Below are 20,415 nucleotides of genomic sequence, written 5' to 3' on the forward strand. Positions count from 1 at the left end.
ATTTGGTCCTTTTTTAAGAAAAATAATATAAGAATTAAGTAAATTTACGCCAAAAACAAGCAAAACAAATCTGTCCACAGGGTGAGAAAAATAAACTTGAATAAGGTGCTAAAAAGGTCAAACTTAATTCAAGTTTATATTTCTCACCCCATGGACAGATTTGTTTTGCTTGTTTTTACAATAAATTCAATTCCATTCAATTTATTTACATAGCGCTGATCACAATGTGCATTGTTCCAAAATAGCTTTACAGAAGCGAATAAGAAAAACAGAAAAACACAGAAATGTAAAACACAGCACAGTGCATGGTGTTTAAAGAACAAGCAATATCATTCTTATTAATAATATCTAATAGATAAATTAATTAATCTTATGTAAACATACTTTATTCTTACATTCGTTGCATAAAACAAGACTAAATATCCTTGGTGAGTTTTCTTGTCAAGTAATTGTATATTGATTTAGATATTTTCACTAAAAATAAGACAAAAATGCTTAGTAAGAATATCCTTTTTTGCAGCGTGTGATGTCATTAATATTGCATGTCTTTTGGCCACGACAATGACATTTCATATTTGGGTGAACCATATCTTTAAAAAACATGACATAAGCCACCAAATTAACTTTAAAACCACAGGTGGACTCTTCACACGGCTTATGTAACACGAGGCAATAAGAAAAGCAGATGGCAGGACACGAGCGTGCCAAGACCTCCAGCCGACACAAATATGTGACATCAAGCTCTTACATTTGAAGCCCACCTCTGTTACTTCCACGTCTAGGAATTCAAATCCTCAGAAAACGATGACATTAAAGCGATTAAAAGAAGCAAATCGAGACAGATTGAAAAAAAATCCTTTATTTTTTCCATGATCTTTTTTTCCATACATTTGTGGTATAATAAATAGACAGGAGCCGTGTCCCCTGCCATTTCTGAATGATAATGCTTCCCCCCAACACACTGCAAACAGATTTTCATAGAATTTACAACCAAAAATAAAGAGTAAAGCTTGACGCAAGCTGAACATACTGCCTCCAGCTCTCTGTGCTCAATGTCAGATAGACCATTCTGAGCCCTGACACTGTATCAAATCCTCAGGAACAAAAATATATATATATTTATATTTATATATTCACAGTTAAAGTATTTACACGTGAGAATCCAAAGGAAAACGGGCAGAAAAAAAAGACGTTTCCACAAGAAACAATCTTTCAAAAGGAAGTACAAATCTGTTTTATGTACAAGATGCATCTCTTTCCTTAAATTATCTTTTTTCGTAGAATGATCCCTGAAAAACAGTCATTTTAAATACTCCACCTGTCGCTCATAAAAGCAGAACGATGCATCGTCACTCCCCGTCGAGATAAAAAAAGCCTCATTTCTTTTTACAAATGACCATATGCTGTACAGTATAAACATATTTAAAACAAAAATCAGGAGACCTTACGCACTGAGCGCTCGAATGTAAAGGAGGAGATTTATAGCTGGGTTAGACTGGGGGGTGGCGGCCTCTAGTGCATGTCTAAACAACCAAATCAGGAGAGAAAAAAACACAGTGAACCAGTGCTGTCTCGCAGATGACAAATCCTGTTTTCGGAGGGGAAATTTGGCCGAGCTGTGAAAAATCTTTGAACACATTTTGAATGTTAAATACTGAGCAGAAGTGACATCAACACGTACCAGGGGAACAGATTCTACTATCAGTTCATTTATAGATACACACACACAGGAGAAAAGTGGAAAACATGTTCGCCCTTGGAGCCGCGACACTTAAAGGTCCTCGAGTACATATTTGGCACTGTATACGACTGCTTGTTTCGTACCACACAACTTCAAGTTGACTTGGAGCAGAGCAGGTCTGAGACCTAATACTTTCAGGGCCTGATATCCTCAACACTGGTCATACAAGATCGGATAGATTATATATTATTATTCACCTTAAGTTCTCTCTTCGATTCATTCATGGACATATCATTAAAAGCGTGAGGTTCTCTCTGAATTCACCATCACCGCACACATAGATCACTCTTAACACTTTAAAAACCACCAATCGAAACAAGACCTGAAACAAGTGCAGGTGGATTTGCATTTTTAAAGTGAACAGGTGGAGAAAGCCGTGTGTTTGCAGTATCACAGAATAGCAGCATTGTTCCGTCTACATCGTCAAGAATTTCTCAACCACAAGTGACTGGATGTGTGTGAAGCCAATTGGACCTCCACATGTTTATCTGCCAAGTGCAAACTGTTGTCTTGACTTTAAAAAGTGAGCCGATGCGGCGGGACAAGAAGCAGAATTAATACTAAGCCATACAGCTTCTGAGAGGTCAGCAGCGTTTTCAGTCTTTACATGTCACAGACAGTAGGGGGCAGCACACGCACTTACATTTCCACAGTGATGTTAGAAGATTGTCTGATAAAATGAAAGAACAAGTGTAGTGTATTGTTTGACTTGCTTTTGACCTTTTATAAAATGGCCCGGTCCTTAGGTCATGTTAGCGTCGCTGGCTCAAGTTAAATAGAGGGTGCGATTCGCTTTGTGTAAATTTGCCTGAGCTGTGGACCTGTTCTGCTCATTTGTTTCAAGGCCGACGCAGGTGTGCTTTTGTCGAACGTTCCACAAACTGAAGGTAATTTACCCAGTTTCCATCATCGCTTAGTGTCAAAGAATACTAAACCTTTTCCGGGCACTTTACAGTCTTTCTTGGTTTCACATTTTTTGCATTATGTTGTGAAAACCCACGTCAGCTTAAATTTCCTTTTTAACCTAAATGAATCAACACATGATTGTGGGAACGATATGCTCAGCTTGAAATGTTCGGGCATGGGCAGGTCTCTCCATGACCAAACCGCTGAGGGAAAAGGGGCTGATGAAAACCGGGCGCTCCAAGGGAAAGACAAACCTTGCCAAACGGGCACTAGACAAACCCAAACAATTTAGGGAAAAATAGGTCCGACGGAGGTCGACGGAAAGTGGTAGAAAACTCATCTCGTATGCTTAAAAGAGCACCTTTAAATCGTAAACATTCGTGAAAGTACAAAAAGAAGTCCCAGACACTTAGCTGCACATTATATCCAGTGGACGTGTCGGTTCGCCCACCGGTTCCTCTGTAGCTCCCTGCGGTTATGGCATGGTGTCTCCAGAAGACAGGGCGTCTGGGCTTGTCGGGCAGTGCATGTTTCAAGAAGGTTCCTACCGACCACGGTTAATTTAAGGTTCCTCTGCAGTTCTCTGCACCGCACAGGCAAGGAATCTTCTCGTCCTCGATAGGGAACTTGTAGTCGTAGGTGATTTCCTCATTAACATTTATTGGCTGCCGGGAGTAGATGACGATCTTTTTCTGCAAATCCACACTGATGACCTTGGCATAACAGTTTGGCTAGAAGACATCGAGAACAAATGTGGTCAAACATGGTTCCTAAAGCTAGCCAAAGCAAAGTAAAAAGACGGTTGAAACTCACATTGCAACTGTGATTGATGAAGCGGGCGAAATTGCCACATTTGGTGGCATCTATAATCGTGTCGTGATCCACACGGAACATGTAGCTACTGCCGATGCCTTCTTCCTCGTAGCGCTTCTCTCGCATGTCTGCAATAACCTGCAAACGAAAACCAACCGTCAGGCACAGACGGTCCAAAAGATGTGATGCCGAAAATGAAGTCGGGCTTCGTGCTCACCTGTCGAATGTTCTGGCCGACATATTCGATAACCATCTCGTCAGCAGCGATGGGTTCCATGGCGAACAAACCCCAGTCGTGGATGTGACTTCTACAGAACCGGATCTTCTTTTTACGGAACTGCAAAGAAGTGAATCATTAAACGACGGCTCATGTTATATGAGGATCGGATTTTCACAATTTGATTGAAGTGCCTTAAAAATTTTGGGTAACTTGGTGTTAGCATCTCTTGTATTATTGCTCCTGTATGACATATTGCTTAATCTCTCCCTGAACTCTGAGCGAGTCGCTTTGGATAAAAGCGTCTGATAAATGACTACATGTTTTTATTTAATTTATATTTGTAGTAAATTAAATTAAAATGACTTCTTAGTTCTTGATTCTTTGCGGGGCTCTACCAGAAGTTAGGTTTGGGCCACATAACATTTATGTTGTTGGTGCTGAAAGGTCTATTTTTTGTAATCGTTGTCTTACCTTGAGCTGATTGAACTTGAGGAGATCACTGTCACAGCTAAAGGACGACAGCAGCCGTCGCTGCTCCGATCTTCGTTCTGAACCTGCCCTAGAAGACGCTTGGGGCTGTGCTGGAATACTTTTCCCCTGTGAAGACACAAATAAACATGAAGGTTTTTCAGAAAAGGAAATGTATTCAAGTATTTAATAAGTAACCATACGTAAACATCAGTATTTAAAGACTGCAGCCTACCTGAGTGTCCATGTCAGGCTCTTCCGACTGCAAGCGTGAGCTGTTTAGATATTTCATTTTGTCTTTCTTGCTGATCTTGTAGTAGCCCTCGCTGCGAGCGCAGCCAGTGACGTGGTCCCGCATGCCGTCCTCTTTCCGTTTCCGTTTCGCCCCCGATACGATGCCCATGTTGGTAGGTTCGGAGAAGTCAAGGAAAAACAGCTTGCAACAATAAATGCATCTCAAAAACCAGTGCTGGTTACAACGTATAATGTTCCAATGTGTCATTTTTTGGAGGGTCTATTGACAGAAATGTTATTTTATATACACAACTATGTCTTCACAGGTGTATAAATACCTTGCATGATGAAGCCTTGTGTTTTTATAACCTTGTGAGTAATTGGCAACCTCACAGAATCTGATAAATCTCATACACTGGACCTTTAAAGAACATGCAAAACTTTTACTAACCTAAAAAGTAAATCAACTGTGGCTGTAGGGCTGGCCGATATATAATGAGATTCTTATGCTCAGTTGCCTCAATGAATAACGTTTCAACATCCGAAAGCTAGAGGGCACTCTCGCACAGAAACTCCAAATGTGGCACACAGAAGAAGAATGATTTACACACATGCTGCGTCCAAAATCGCCCACTTCCTTAATATATAGTAGGCGAAAATGAGTATGAGTCATGAATAGTATGTCCGAAACCTCAGTATGCAAAAAACAAAAGCTCTAGGTGCTTATAATAAATGATGGTTGGTTTGAGCAACTTAACAGATTGGACTATCTTGCAATAATAACATGAGTCTGGTTAATTTAGTCAAACAATTGCAAACTGGATGGGAAACCTGTTTGGAGAAGGTTGTAAAACAAACACACAACAGCCTAAGTAAAATGACACACACGAAACAAAACGAATCAAGAAGACAGCTGAAAGCTCAAGAAGATGGTAGCAATGAAGGATATGAGGATGCTGAACCCAGAGAGTGTCGTTGAGCCAGTCGTTGCCATTGTCTTGCTGAAGCATCTCGTCGTAGGTGACCTTAAGGTAGCGCATGTCCTCCTCATCGATGCCATCATTCCATATGTCATACAAGATGGTCATCTCCTCAAAATCTGAGCGAGGCTGGAAGCTGAGCCGAGCTGGCGAGGTCACAGGGACGTGCATGGAGCGCAACAGCTCCTCCCAGCCACGCCTCTGCCTACGTGTCTTCTGAATGGGTTCCTCCACGTAGAAGAGCTTATCGTCCACCTCGGGTATGACTGACTGAGGTTGGTTTTCTTTGTCCTCCATGGCTGTGGAGTCGCTATCTTCTTCCTTGAAGGTCTCTGGAGAGCGACCCGTAGCCGGAAAGTCTGGAGGTAAGGAGGCCATGATCGCAGCGGGAGGCTCTTGATCGTCGTGTGGAGAAACCAAGGGCACCTTTTTAGACTTTGGACGTCCTGGTTTCCTCTTGGGCTGTGTTGCATCTAAGGGTACAGGAAGATCTATCAATGGAACAGGTAGGTCTTTGGGAACAGTGGCGGAGGAAGCGTCGAGAGAAGTAGGAGAGGAGCCTCGGGGAGGCAGAGCCAGCTCCTGAAGGGAAGCAGCAGGAAGGGGAGCACCAGGGAAAGGAGAGGAAGCGGCATTGTTAGGTAGGCTAGCCTGCGGAGAGGCGCTGAGGAGAGGCTCTTTGAAAAGAGACTTCTCCTCCAAGCTTTCAGAAGAGGTCTTTCTGTGAATGGGAAGGCCCGTAACCAAAGCAGCAGAGTCAGGAAAAGCTGGAGTAAAAGTAAGTTCCCGTCCCGGAGTCCGAGGTAGACCGGCACTGAGAACAGGGGATTGGGCGGGGTAAGAGAATGGGCTGCTGGGAATGTGCGGGGAGCACAAGCTGTTACCTGTTAGCGGGGTGTCACTGCCTGGTGTCACTGGAACAGTATCTATGCTTTGAGACTTGCCCAAACCTCGAGGTCGGTCCATGAGGTCTCTCCCTGGCGTACGCGGGATGTCCTCCTCTGTAGGCAAGCGCCCGCGAACTGGCATATCTGGCAAAGTCTCAGGGGCCTGCAGGAGGCGTACTTCGAGGGCGTGGTTGGGGGGAAGAGGAAGGTGCATGGAAGTAGCAGAAAGAGGAAGAGGGATTGGGGCTTCGGAATCTAGAGGAAGCGGGCCGTCGCGACCAGGGGTTCGGGGGATTTCTTCTTCTACGGGGATCTTTGGTTTACTGCCCTGATCGCTGTCAGCAAACGCACCTGTTGGGGTGGCCGGTCGCAAACTACAGACATCCTCCAGGTTCGCTCTGGATACAGAAACACTGACGTCTAAGTCAATATCAGGTTCCTCAACTAGAAAGAAAAATGACAACCAATCACAATATAATACTTAGGACTAAACACACACGTCAGTATATCGAGTAAAGTAAAGATTCTTACCTGGCAGTTCTTTGGGCGATGGGGGTCGAAGGCTTTCAAGACCAACTTTACTCGAGTTTACCATTGCGTGTTTGTGACCGATCTCAGACTCTTCTAACGCCTCTATTTTACTCAACTCTGCCTCTTCCTCTGGTGGTGGTTCTATGGTGGTACAGGGAGATTTGACATCCTCCTCTTCAATAGAAGACGAGGGTGAGGAAGATGATGACGACGATGAGGTTTGCGCTTCATCATCGATTCCAACTGCTCTCTCTTCTTCTTCCTCCTCTTCTTCTTCTTCCTCCTTCTCTGAACTTGATTCATAGACGGACGAGCTATCACTCTCGGAGGAATCTGAATCAGATTTGGAGGACGACAAGCTTGAAGATTCTGAGGAGAGGAAATATGGTGGAGGTCATTTCATTAACCAAAAGGGCACAATATTCACGACCGGTCATTAAACTCAGAGTCATTACCGTCATCTGATGAGTCCGATGAGTCACTTTCACTGGATTCTGATTCACTCTTGTTTTCAACGTCGTCTTCTTCCACCATATCCTGAGGGCAAGTTTTTGTTACGTAATTTTGTAAAAAAAAACAATCTTTAAGAAACAATTGGATAATTATATACAGTATGGTTGACACGGGAGAATTACTTAAAGACCACCATCACAAACTCTTAAAACATTAAGGTTCATCTAACTTTGATTTACCTCGAATGCAGGTACATAAAGTGAATTGTTACTGACCTTGGCAGGAGATAACCTCTCAGAGATGTCTTCCTCTGGCTCCTCTTCACGTTCTGAAAGTGACTCTTCTTTGCCAGAGGTTTCCTCCTGCTCCTCACCTTCACTGTCTAGCTCCAGAGGTCTGGCTGGCCTTCGCTTAGCAGAGGCGGCAGCACTATCCGGCCTGGTTCCGTCCGGGTGAAGATCTGTTCTTTCGGACTCTGAAAATCAGCCTCACGAGTTAGTTTATAGAGCTGGCACATAAATCACCTAAAGTCTTTAAAAAAAAAAAAAACACGTATTGCAGTAACAACTAATTCTTACTTTATCAATAACTGTTTATTCTCTATCAGATAATGAAGATGACTAAAGAACTCCATTGCTATGCTTTTAATGCACAAAGCCTTGGTTTGACAACAGCTTATCTCAAATGTTCTACCATCATGCTGCAATACTTCACCGCTATCTGACAGAATGCTTATATTTCCAAAACTGTAGAAGTTCAAAACACTGAATTTTTTTCATTATGCGCTTTTTCCATCACGTTTCATGAGTTGAATTTGCAAATCCCACAGACAAACACGAAGGGTGACCCATAGAAAATAAAATACAAATCATGAAAAATGGAGAAACAAGATTTTAGTCCAACAGCGATGATATCAAACCAGATCATCCATATATATCCTTCTGAGATTTATGGCTTTTTGCTTTTACTTAGCTTCTATTATTTAATTAATGTACAGAAATGATTGAAACTTCAAAACACACACCTTCATCTTCCAGCTCATCATCCACAGGTGTGGATGGTCGCACCCTTTTGTTGTCACTGGTAGATGTTGGTTCAGGGGGCTGTTTCCTCTTAACCTGCAAACAAATGTAAGACAACTGCTCAAACCTTTAAAGTAAAATAACACAGCAGCGTCAGAAATGAACCAAATGCCGATGTCAAACACTAACAAAAATACAGTTTGGTACCTTGAAAGATGGCAGCCTGATAGCACCACGCAAGCCGATGCCGAGACCCATTCCCTCGAAGCCCAGACTCTCAACCTTGTTCCAGTTTTCAAGCAAGCACGAGGATATAGTCTCTTTGGGTTTGGCACGTTCCTTTTCCTCTTCTTTAGCCTCGCCTGTCTTCACAGGTGTAGATGTAGCCTAAGGACACATGATGAATTTAGAATTTAAACTTTTGCATTGCAGCAACTTTTGGTTTTGGTTATCTTGTATTTTCTAGAAAGGCAAGAAACTAAACTTACCTTCGCAGAAAGTTCCTGTTTGTCCCACCACTCATCAAACGCCCTGAAGGCCACGACCTCCACCATCTTGCGGTTGAGATCTCGTTTCATGATGGACTTTAGTTCCTTCATGACAACCAAAAGCACAGCGTCCACAGTGGCTTTGTGCGGGTCTTCCTTCTGAGGTTCATAGCCGGGCGGGGGTACAGCAGGGTTAAACTTGGGCATGTTAGGTAAGGGCCAGGGTTGCCCATGCCCAACAGTTCCAGCGGGGGCGCCAACGATTGAATGAGGATGATACGGACCACCAAACTGCAACACAGCAGCTGCGGCACCTGCAGCCCCGCCCATGTAATGAGGGTATGGATACGGTCGCTGACTTTGAGCCATGCGACTTAACATCTGGGTCTGCATCTGGAAGGACATGTGCACGCTACCCCACTGTGGCATGGCGCTCATAAGGTCCATCTGCATCATAGGCATCATGCCAGGGGGAAAGGGATGCAATGGGTGCAGCATCGGATGGGCAGCCAGGTGGGGATGTGGGGGACCTGGAACGGTTGAGTGGGGCGGAAGGGGAGGCAGCGGCAGGGGGAAACCAGCCTGGGGAGGGGGCAGAGGAGGAAACCCTGGTGGGGCCATAGTAATGGTCTGCATTGGAGACACTGCAGAGTTGACCACAATGCTTTTGTCGCCGCTGCCGGTCGGTGTGCCAGGCATCTCATCGTCAGATATCTCCATGTCTTCACCGGAGGACTGATGACACTAAAGAAAAGAAAAAAACGTTTTGTTACCCAAGGTGAAGTGTGTTTCCATTGTGATTTTCGCAAATATTTAAAGGGACAGTTCACCCAAAAATAAAACTTCCATTGCATGAACACAAAACCACCGAGTCATTTCTCAAAATATCTTCTTTTGTTCCACAGAGGGTTTTGATCAACGAGGGCAATTGATGACAATTGGTGGGGGGTTAACCTTTCTTTTCCCATTTCAAGTAGGCAAATTAGCTTCAAAAAAGGTAAATTTAGCTAAATTTGCATCTCTGTGCTAACCAAACAGGATAAATAGTGTCCATCGGGTCTGGAGTTTGGACTGAAATTTCATTTGAAACAACATGCAGCCAATACTTATTATTTGTATTTTCTTTGTCAACTTGATGTTTGAAATCAAAATGAGTCCTCTTCCTCTTGTAATGAAATAATGTGAAAGCTGCATTGTTAAAAATACGTAGAATTCCATGAAACATTTTATGAAGAAGATGCTTAAACAGTTATTGCAAAGCATAATTTCTATCTGTCAACTGATCACAATCTGCAGGTTCTATTTGCTTCTACAGTAAAATGAAATGCTTTAATGCTATTATTTGGCTTTATTGGGTCCAAACTTGTTGTCAAAGATGATGTTGTACGTTTAATACATATTGAATAAGGTACCCAAGCTTTTAGATAAAACACAATTCGGATTGTTTGGCAGGTTTAATAACAGCAATATCCTGATGGTCCAGCTTCTTAAAAGCAGGAAGTAAAGCGTGTGCTAATCAACGGCTGGGCATTGTATCTCATGTTGAGGCGAGGAGAAAAGGAAGTGAAAGTGTGTCGTTTAGAGTAGACGCGGCATCGACAGTCGGATCATATTTCATGGGTTAGGACAAGGCTGGGGGCTTTAATGCAAACACAACACAAGCTCATTTACAAGAAAGCCTCCGGTGACATCCTTACAACACACCAGAATCTAACATTCTACATTGCAGATGTATACAGATCAATAAGTGGGACTTTTAACTGTGCCCATCTGAACCAAGAATGTGTGAAATAAACATAGATTTGGCACTGTTTTGATCATTTATCCCAAACAGCTGGAATGGGCAAAATTGCAACACTTAAAGAGTATGACGTCATCAGGCATAAATACAGAACTTCAGCCTAGACCTCTGTGTTCAAAGACCCCAAAAACAGCAAACAGGTGCAGAACCCTCTGTCAGAGAAATTTAACGACTTAAAGGAACAACTCAACCAAATATAAAAATGATATAAAAATAAACACAATTAACAAACAGATCTGTTTGCTAGATTCAAATTTACGGCACATCGATAGCTTCGAATCTCATTGGTTCCCCTCAGAAGACATGAATTAACCCACTGAAATCACTTGAATACTTTAATGCAATAGTTCACCCCTAAAATATAAATTCTGTCATCATTTCCTCAACCTCTCGTCATTTCAAACCTTTATGTCTTTCTTCCCAGAACACAAAAGAAGATTTTATAAAGAAAGTTGGTAACCGAACAGCACCGGACAACGTTCACTTCTATTTTATGGACGCAAAACCAAAGTGAATGGGAGCCAGTCAATAACATTCTACAAAATATCTTCTTCCGTGTTCTGTGTAAGAAAGAAAGCCAGTTGTTGAAATGACATGAGGGCGAATTAATGATGACAGAATGGTTATTTTTGGGTGAACTATCATCACTTTGGATCCTAAATGAGATGATGACATATTTTTGTGCAAAATGTAAAAGTGTTACTTTGTGTTAGACCAGAGAAAGGAAATGATAAAATAGAGCTTGGACATTTTTTTGCTGTTGTTGAAATAAAAAAATAAAAAAGAGATTCTTATGGGTGAAATAGCCTTTCAACCCGCTACACCTTACAACGTATAAAAAAGGAGTGAAAAAACACGTTCAGCATGTGAAACATGTTTGTGGCCGGATTTCAAAATTTTCAAGAGGGAATGATAAAGAAGCAAAAGAGAAAGTAGAAGCCCCTTTAAAAAAACTGAATGCGGGTGACTCCTGTGCTCCCCTGGGTCCTGTAACCTGCCAAACAGCAGCACACACGCACTGCATGAAAAGGAATTTCTGTTGTCAAAAACAAGTTTAGCAATGTCTATCATCACAAGAAATATTTTTGACTTTAAATACAGGAGCACAAACCCTGGTAATACAAATACACGATGCCAGTAAACTAGGCCATATTGATGGTTTCAAACAGAATGTGAAACTTGTATTGTTGTTAAAACACTTACATTAATTATTAAGTAAAAACACATTTATTATTTGAGCTTTAAATTTAAATTATCCTTCTAGTGGAGGGATCATGGTTCTGGGTGGCTGAGCTTCTGGCTAAGAATTTCTGACACGGTGACTACAGATGAATGTAAACAGTTTCTTATCATGCAACAGTTGAAGGTTTTGCTTTACCTTTGTTAATAATTTGGCAGTTTTGCATGCTCTTTTATTTGATTATTACTGTAAAATGTGCGGTTCAACTAAGACAAGTTGTATCTTAGACCTTACCGTGTCCATTCTGTCTGTGGGTGTCTGTCCCGAAGCGCTCTTATTGTGCTCTTCGGAGGGCGACATGGCCCTCGAGTTCTTCAGGAGGGAAGCAGTACCAGGGATAGGATCATCGTCATCATCATCAGAGTCCGGCAGCGGAGTCGGGCTGATGTCTTCCAGGCCGGTGCTCGAAGGCCGTGAGGACCGCTGAGGGGGAATGGGTGACAGCTGCGAGGACGACGAAGAAATCGGGCTCCCGTCCATGCGCACCTCATTGTCCGAGTCGCCACGCTCGTTAAGGAATGGCTTCAAGAGCATTTCTATGCGGGAGTCCAGGCTATTACGCTCTGACTCCTGGGTCGGGGTGCCAACCGAAGGGCAGGGCTCAGGCGTTGAAGGGGGAGGCGTGGCCGGATGGGACTCTGGTGCGGGGGGCGGTTCGGGGATCGGCGGCGTCACAGGTCTGTCTCGGACGGGCATAAAGTCAGTGCTCGGAGGAGGAGGGATGTGTGGGGGTCTTCTGTAATCCACCTCCCGCTGAACGGGCTGGTGGAAGGGGGGCTCTGGTTGGGGATACACAGGGGGCATCGGAGGTTGATAAGGAGAGAATGCAGTCTTGAAGTTTGCGTTCCCTGGCGGCGTGTGCGCGAACGCAGGGGCGGGCGGCTCGGGCGGCTGATGCTGCTTAAAACTGGGCTGCTGGGGCTCCACGTTGACACGGTGAGCACCTCCGGTGCCGTGGACGTAGTGCCTCTCCGGTCTGCGATTGTAGGCGTCCTGGAATTTGGTGTCATGCCTCCTCGTCTTGTAGCCTCCCGAGGATTCAGAACGGTTAGGTTGGAACGCAGGAGTTCCCTGCCTGCTGGAGTAGCTTGAGTCCTGAGAGAACGGGGTGCCCGACTGGCGCGGGGTGTGTGGGGTACCCTGGGACTGTGGTGTGTCCTGCCTTAGGCTGGAATAGGCTGTGTCAAGGGACACGGGCGTGTTAGTGCTGCCTGGTGTAGTAGGACCTGTGACCGCAGAAGACCCTCCTTCAGATAGTCTACGCAACGGCTCGCATGCCTGTTGACACAATTGCATCCCAGTGAGAAACACACATATATTGTACAAGTGAATGGCAGGGATGCTGTATGCAGAAGTTGCACTTATGTCTTTAACACGCAGTGCATACTGTTCAAACAAAAGGATTAGTTATGCCACCGTTCGTTGCATGTACACAGTCCCACTGTGTGATAATGTCTACAACAAAAGGGACAGTTCAAAGTGCATGTCGAAATAGCATGCAGTTATTACGATGCCTTTTAGTCGCTGTCCCTTTTACCACCTGCTGCACTGATAAACTGGATTAGAGATAAAGACCCTCTATTGGAGAGACTTCCATAGCATGTTATACAGTGTAGTGACATTAAATATCTATTTGTATAAAATAGAATAATTAAACTTTTGAACATGCAAAGCTATTAATCAATGATTTTCAGTAATTACATTCTTATAAAAATATATAACTTTTAACTTAATATATTCCACTGTAAATATTTCCTAAGATATAATAACTGTGCTATTTGATAAGAAATCTGTAAATACATGCATTTCTAGTCGCCTGTTATGTGCTTAAGGTAAATGTTTGCATCCGTTTTTAATTACAGAAATGGCACATTGTTGTTTTATTTTACCAGCAGGGCTTCAGCCAGGCTGCGTGGAGAAACTTCACAAGCCTCTTCACCGCCAACTGGAAGTGTGAGTGGAGTATAACTTCCATTGATCAGACGCTGGAAATACCTCTGGCGATTTTCACCTAAACAAACAATTAAGAATTAAGTTGTATATACTACAGGTTTCCTAGCTACCAAATATTTAAATACGTTATAATACACGTTTCTTAAAAACAGAGAGACACAGTTTTCCCACAATGATTTTACATTATTTATTGTCAAACATAAAAAATTATTACACCCAAAAACAACTCTGGACAATCTGTTAAATATTAAGGTTTACTATTTAACCTTAAAAAACTGATAGCGTGATATAAAATGCATAAAAAGGTTTGTCACAGATGATGTGGTACTGTCTCTTTAAGAGACGGGAGAACCCACTAGAGCTGTCAGTGCTCAGGATCTCACTCTTACAAGGTTAATGACAACTCAGTGTGGTTTTCCTTCAGTGCAAAAGACTGAAATAATTTCAGGTTTAACATTATGAAATTGTCCATTTGCACAGAGCTTGAACTTGGGGTAACCCCTTCATTTATATTCTTGTTCTTATTGAATAGAGACCTTTATCTAAAGTACGTTGTTAAATACACAACTGTCGTTACGCTTTAAAACAAAGTGAATTTAAAGTGAAAATTTAAATGTAGGGCATAATGGCAACGCATAAACAACAACAAATCCCTCAGCTGCTGACAGGACATTTTCGGCGCGTTACCAAGCAACCGACGTAAATTTTTACACGTGACTTGCCTTTATAAACAATGTATTCAAAAATCAAATTACAAGCGTGCCATTTGCGTTAATTGTACTCACAAATCAAAAAGCACTAGTATCATATTTTAATAGTGTAATTGAACAAACGCAGATCCTACCTTTAGGGTCCAGCTCCACGTGGATGATGTTGCCCATAACAGACGTGTTGTGAAGATTCTGTACGGCATCTTTCGCCGACTTGACAGTTCCAAACACGACTTTAGCTATTCCGAGATGTTTTTTGTTCTTCGGGTTGTACAAAATCTCCACCTGTTCGATGTCGCCGAACTTCTTGCACATGTCTGTGATGAATCCCTCTCTGACGTTGTCGTTCAGTCTGGCGAACGTGATCTCCTTCGGGGGCACGCGACCGATGTAACATTCGTCGATCTGGGGGAAAAGAACGACTCGCTGGGGTTATTGGAAATAGACCCGACTTCTTTCGGCGCACAGTGACCAGTCGGAAGGGTTTTAGGAAGGGCATTCGCCTCATCGTACAAATGCATAAATCGTTAATAATAACATAAACGTCCCAAACTATTTGCAAACATTGTGTGATTAAACGCATGAGGTGATCTGTCAAATACGCTGCATAATCAAAAGCAACAAATGCGTGCATGTGTCAGGGGGGTGTGACTGGGCTACCTTAAATTTAGGAACCGGGAGATCAGTCTCCTTGTACTTCGTCCAGAGACGTCCGATTCTCGGGTCTCTAACCATGTCAACTGGAGACATTCCGGGGTTCTGCAAAAGCAAAAAAAAACATTTTTGATATCTAACCATTGCACTTAAGGAAGTTTAAACAACACAATTTGTTCAAGCAGGGCTCGCCAGTCACCGTGCGAGTATGCGCCATTGAGACACTACTTCGATTTAAAACGGGTGGCCGGTAATGAAAGTTGTGCTTTGGTTGAACTCTTTGATGTGCTATGTCAGTTGTTGCTGCGCGTTTACAATGCGAGTTACATTGTATCCATTCAGCGCAACAAAACGTTCAAAAACTGTGTCAATGTATCCGTTTTCGCTCGCCGGACGAAACATTGTAACGGCTTGTTTCACTCACCGGCACGCTGAAGGTATTCCCATCGTAGCGATAGAGTTTGTGCGATCCCTTTTTCAACGCCGGGTCAATAATCAACTTATAACTTCTCCAATGGTGACTTCGTTTCTCTCCCGAATTGCAGACAGGATGGCTGTTGTCCATTCCGTTCGCCAAACCTGTGTGGATAAGGCAAAAACAAGAGCGAAAATGTAATTCATCATGTAGCACTGACACGGCACAAAGATTGATATTTGCACACAAATAGTACGTTGTAGAAAATGGGGGGTTAGAAGCGAAGCCCAGTCACCGAAACAGACATTACAGAGGAAGAAAAAAGAGCAGGCTTACTTGAACTCTGCCTTCTACCGTGATCTTCATTTAGCTTAATTCTCTCTCCAGGTCTGGACATTTTGTGTCCGATCGAGTAGTTTTGCGTCAAACGGCTAGATCTTCAACCTCTCGCCGATCACGTTACATGGTTTTAAAGATACTGCCACCTTTTTGCGAGCCAACACATATTGTGTGCCTCTAGTCTGGGGTTTCTGTCTCTCCCACAATACACCACTATCTCAACCTTCCGACGCGGCGGCACTTTCGACACGCACTTTCAGACTGTTGTCCTCAATCGTTGAACCAAAATGCTCTTTTCGTGCGAATAGTTTTAATGCGCAGAGGCGGCTTTAAGCGCGACGCGCGAGTAAAAAGTCAGTATTTGTCGATTTTAGAATAGAAAAACAAAGGCGTAATTTGCGTTGAATCGGCTTGCTAGATTTACATGGACGTTAAACACAAGATGGACATGGAGGACCGAGGCAGGGGAAGGTTGTTTAAACTGAATTGGGACACGCTCGGATAACGCGAACTATTTAGATTAAAACTCAAATGCGTGTTTGCCACATTTTCTCGGAATATGTTTTGATGTTTCATTTACCGTCTGTCTGTAAAACAAGCTTCACTAAGAGACTTCACTGAGTGATTTAAGGTTTCCTCAAATATACTTTTTTTTCTGGGACATTGTCTAATGTTTTCTTTTTGTTGTTGTTGTTGTAACAGTGGTTGTAACACGTCTCAATGTTTTCAAGCATTTGAACATTGTTTGATATTATGCGGTGCTTGGGCAATTGGCTGGTTAACAGCAGTTCCCTCTCTGACCAATCAGATTGAAGCACCACGTTAGATTCCACTATTAGAAGCACAGACTTCAGTTCTTCCTACAGAGAGCAGAAAGAAGGCTGAATGCAGGCGCAGCCATTTTCTCCTACACTGGAACTCAATGGCCAAAATGGGTTTCCTTTGTTCCTAAAGGGATCTAAATCTTGATTTCATCAGCCTTTTATGGACTATTTAATACATTACAGTGTTTCTCTTTACAGGATCTGAGAAGAAGGAAGATTAAATGTTGGATGATATCACTTTGATATTTTTAAACTTTTTTTCTCTTCCTGGAAACCATCTTTGTCCCAGCAAACTAGGTCATGGCACACCCATACACCAGTATTTTATTATTTAGTCAAATGCTAATGAATAAACCAATTGCTATTGATTTATATGACTAACTAGAATGTTTAAAAAGAAAAAATAACACATGAAAGTGATCAACTGCTTTTAAGGCCCTATCTTATTCAGGGGGTAGGGTTGCATTAATCAATAAGTAAGTTTATCTTTATTGTCTTTGCTTATTTAGCTGCAGGAAAATGTTGTATTGCTAAATTAAAGGCGTTTATTGTCATTCTGTTGAAATTTGACTGGATTCATTTCTTTTCAGTAGTCCCTGAAGATAAATGACAGTTTTGAGCCAGCCTTTGTCTTCAGGACATTCTGTTGCATGATTGTTTTTCTTACATGTATATGCATCAATTTAAATGGATTGCTTCTCACATTTCAGCAAACAAGGCAGGCCATAGAGAGAAAGGACGATTGGCCTTTTACAAAAATGCTGAATCACAGGTATGATTGATTAGGGTTTATGGGTGTTAATTCTCACCCCTGTTGTGCCCGACTGCTTTAACCCTACGCACTACTACAGAAAATGAGCTATTCAAAATAGCTTAGAATTACAGATTAGAAAAAAGCAAAGACTAGAAAAAGGAATTCACTTGTTTTTCTCTCTTATGGCATGACAGAAAAAAATGAATTTTACATTTCTAATTTTATAACGGATTGGAAATCCTTTTGTTAATTAACATTTCTGTGTGAACGCTGTTAGGCAACACTGTATATCTGACCTTGCGCCAAGGGCAAGCATTCGTTTCATTACACATTTAGTCTCTCAACAGCGCACAGTTTACCATTTTCTCTATATATCATGATGACAATACGACTTAAAACACACACTGACCATTAGTACACTAACAGAGATATTTACCTTAACATTTGTTGCAATAATTTTATCAGGCCTATACGGTGAAGAAAGAGGAACATTTTGATTCCCATCGTCGGATCCTTTCACACTGGTTTTAAAGAAGGGGGTTGGGTTGCGACGCCTAAAAGAAAGAAAACAACAATAACCATGTCTGGCATGGCTTTTCAAAAGAATTCTCCATTTCACACAACTAACTGCGCAATCTCTAACGAGTGCACCTCCTGAAAATCTTGAGCCACTTTTAAATATTGCAATATGCAAACAATCCCCCTCTCTTTCTCTTCCTGAAGACAGGATGACAAGAGAAAATCATTCGCTCTTCATCTTTCAGAGGAGAGAAAATACCCTCCACACCTTTTCATTCCGAAGGTAATAGTTTTAGGACCTTCTGTGTTTTTAGACAGACTTGGGAGCACTGTTTTTAACAGGTAACATTAAATCAATTATAAAATCAATTTAAAACTTAAAATGCTGATCTGCTTTTTATGTTGTTGTGGGGATTCATTTATAATTGTAAGCAAAATAGATAAAGGTGTAAAATGAATATTCTAGACACCTCACTTCGCTGCACCATGTCCAAAGCGACCTCAGAATTAGCCTGTGTAGTTTAATGGCTTCTCTGCTGTTCTCTTTTTCAAAATGGCTTCTTCACACAAAGGACATCATTGTGGTGAGGACGGCTGCTGCGCCATGTATGGGCGAGGTTGTTGGTCGCTTTAACAAATGATTCAGCCTTTGACATGCTGCAGTGGCGTTCACAACCAAACCGACTAGAACGCAGAATGGTTTATGTTTGAGAAGGAAGGATATTGCATAAAACTCGCTTATCTGAGCAGTAAAATCGTCTGCGTATAAAAACCCCGACGTCCCCGCTGCGCCAAGCGGTGGAAACCCTGTGGCACGAAAACGCAGCTGTAATTTGAGTGTTTGGACGAATGCCACGGGTCCGGGATACGACTGCACCCACCTAACCATTTAAGGTCGGAGAAAGGCTCTGAACACTGTGTGGTATTTCAATCATCAAGCACAACAGGACTATACAATCCTCTGTTCTCGGTCTTCCCCCTTTCGAGAACATTCGCTGCAGTTTATTCGTCAGCTTTTCAGGGGATCATTTGACGTGAAGCACGCAGGATAAAATAGAAGCAGGATTGCGCACTAAGGAACACTTGGGTTTTGTGGGGAGTTAAAGGTGTCTCAGATCTTCTGGTGAATAGATAACACCGTTGCCGGTATGTGGTGTGCAAATTGTCGTGTTTTGCACAGTTTATGGCAATGTCATTTTGCATATTTAAATCAGCCTGAATGTGTATGGAATATACTATTACACAAACATCTCATCATCAGGTCATTGCCTTTTGTATCTTTTACTGTATGCTTCCCTCTGTGCGCTTGGGGCGACGCCAGGTCCTATTTACCAGCGAGTAAAAATAATGATTGCGCAAGAATCGTCAAGGATCTTTATGTCGCTTTTATGTTTCGTGGTGGCTTGTGTGAGTTGATTTTGTGTTGATCTTTTATAGTCACAAGCAGAAATGGTGTCAGAATATTCCAGAATGAGGACGTGTCGACCACACTGTTTCCTGCCGTCCAGCTCAGCTCCGAAGCGGGTCACGAGGCCATTTCGAGGCACTCGTGTGTTTAAGGAAATCCTCTTTATTTTTGTATTCTGCGCTCGTAAGCTGTTTCTAAGCTACAGCTTAAAGCTTAGAAGGGAAAAAACAGAAGCACAGAGTCCACTGGGTATGTGCTCGTTTAGTTTCTTTGTTGCGTACGTGTGCGTAAAGCTCATATCCCCACGCGCCTTCATCTGCGCGCTGGACAGCTGGAATGGATCCTCGTCAAATTTCGACATTAAGCCGCACCATTAGTCGGCTCGTATAGTTTTTCCTTTCGAGGCCGTCTTTTGAATTGTATTAGATCTTGAAAAGGGTGTTTGATACTGGTATGGGCTGGCTGTCTTTTTCGCCAGTGTGCTAAATTTGGTTTTTTTACATCCCAGTATAATATTCCACATGAACTGTGTGGCGACACAAACCAGATGAATATCCAATCGACGGTTCACCGTGGAAAATATCAAGTAATACTTAATTTAAACATTTCTTTTGACATTTTAATTAAGAGGATGGCTTTGACAATATAAGATGTTTATGGTAAGTATAACACAAAGGATCCTCACATTTCTTTCTTAAATATGATTAAATCCTGATAAATATCGATTTCCTTTTGTATATATATGATCTATTTGTTTTTGTCTATTTTTCCCCGAATGTAAATCATTCGACGTCGTTCAATCTGAATAAACCATAATAAACCAAATCCAAGTTGAATGTGTTTTTTAAACGATTTGTTTGTTTGTCATTGTTTTGGGCTTAAGGGGATATCATGGTAATGGTAATCTTATTTTACCTGATCTTTAATAGTGAACGGTCCTTAAAAAACTTTATTTTTGGGGAGGACTTCGATGATAATTCCTTCCTATCCGTCAGGAATGTGATTATATAACCTCTCCTGTCTGTAGGGGGTGAGAGACACACTCTTCTAATCTC

The 20,415-nt window shown here is 42.3% G+C and overlaps 1 protein-coding gene across 5 annotated transcripts; it reads right to left on the minus strand.

The window, feature by feature from the left end:
- Positions 1-843: 843 nt before the first annotated feature.
- Positions 844-20,286, minus strand: setd1ba (SET domain containing 1B, histone lysine methyltransferase a). 5 transcript variants are annotated; one of them, XM_056737181.1, is made up of 19 exons: positions 18,423-20,286; positions 17,870-17,987; positions 15,526-15,680; positions 15,108-15,206; positions 14,582-14,852; positions 13,674-13,795; positions 12,019-13,062; positions 8,744-9,487; positions 8,463-8,642; positions 8,258-8,351; positions 7,509-7,708; positions 7,236-7,317; positions 6,781-7,149; positions 5,332-6,693; positions 4,384-4,559; positions 4,152-4,277; positions 3,678-3,797; positions 3,461-3,598; positions 844-3,378 (listed from the first exon to the last, which is right to left on the minus strand). In XM_056737181.1, the coding sequence occupies exons 3-19, from the start codon at positions 15,664-15,666 to the stop codon at positions 3,205-3,207; spliced, it is 5,442 nt and encodes a 1,813-aa protein (XP_056593159.1). In that variant the 5' UTR covers positions 15,667-15,680; positions 17,870-17,987; positions 18,423-20,286; the 3' UTR covers positions 844-3,204. The 5 variants fall into 5 exon arrangements, with proteins under 5 accessions (XP_056593159.1, XP_056593162.1, XP_056593161.1 ...); XM_056737184.1 differs by lacking the exons at positions 17,870-17,987; positions 18,423-20,286 and adding an exon at positions 15,853-16,045 and having other exon boundaries at positions 5,332-5,835; positions 6,601-6,693; XM_056737183.1 differs by lacking the exons at positions 17,870-17,987; positions 18,423-20,286 and adding an exon at positions 15,853-16,045 and having other exon boundaries at positions 5,332-5,835; positions 6,247-6,693.
- Positions 20,287-20,415: the final 129 nt, after the last annotated feature.

This window comes from Triplophysa dalaica, chromosome 22 (assembly GCF_015846415.1).
Source record: "Triplophysa dalaica isolate WHDGS20190420 chromosome 22, ASM1584641v1, whole genome shotgun sequence".
NCBI lineage: Eukaryota > Metazoa > Chordata > Actinopteri > Cypriniformes > Nemacheilidae > Triplophysa > Triplophysa dalaica.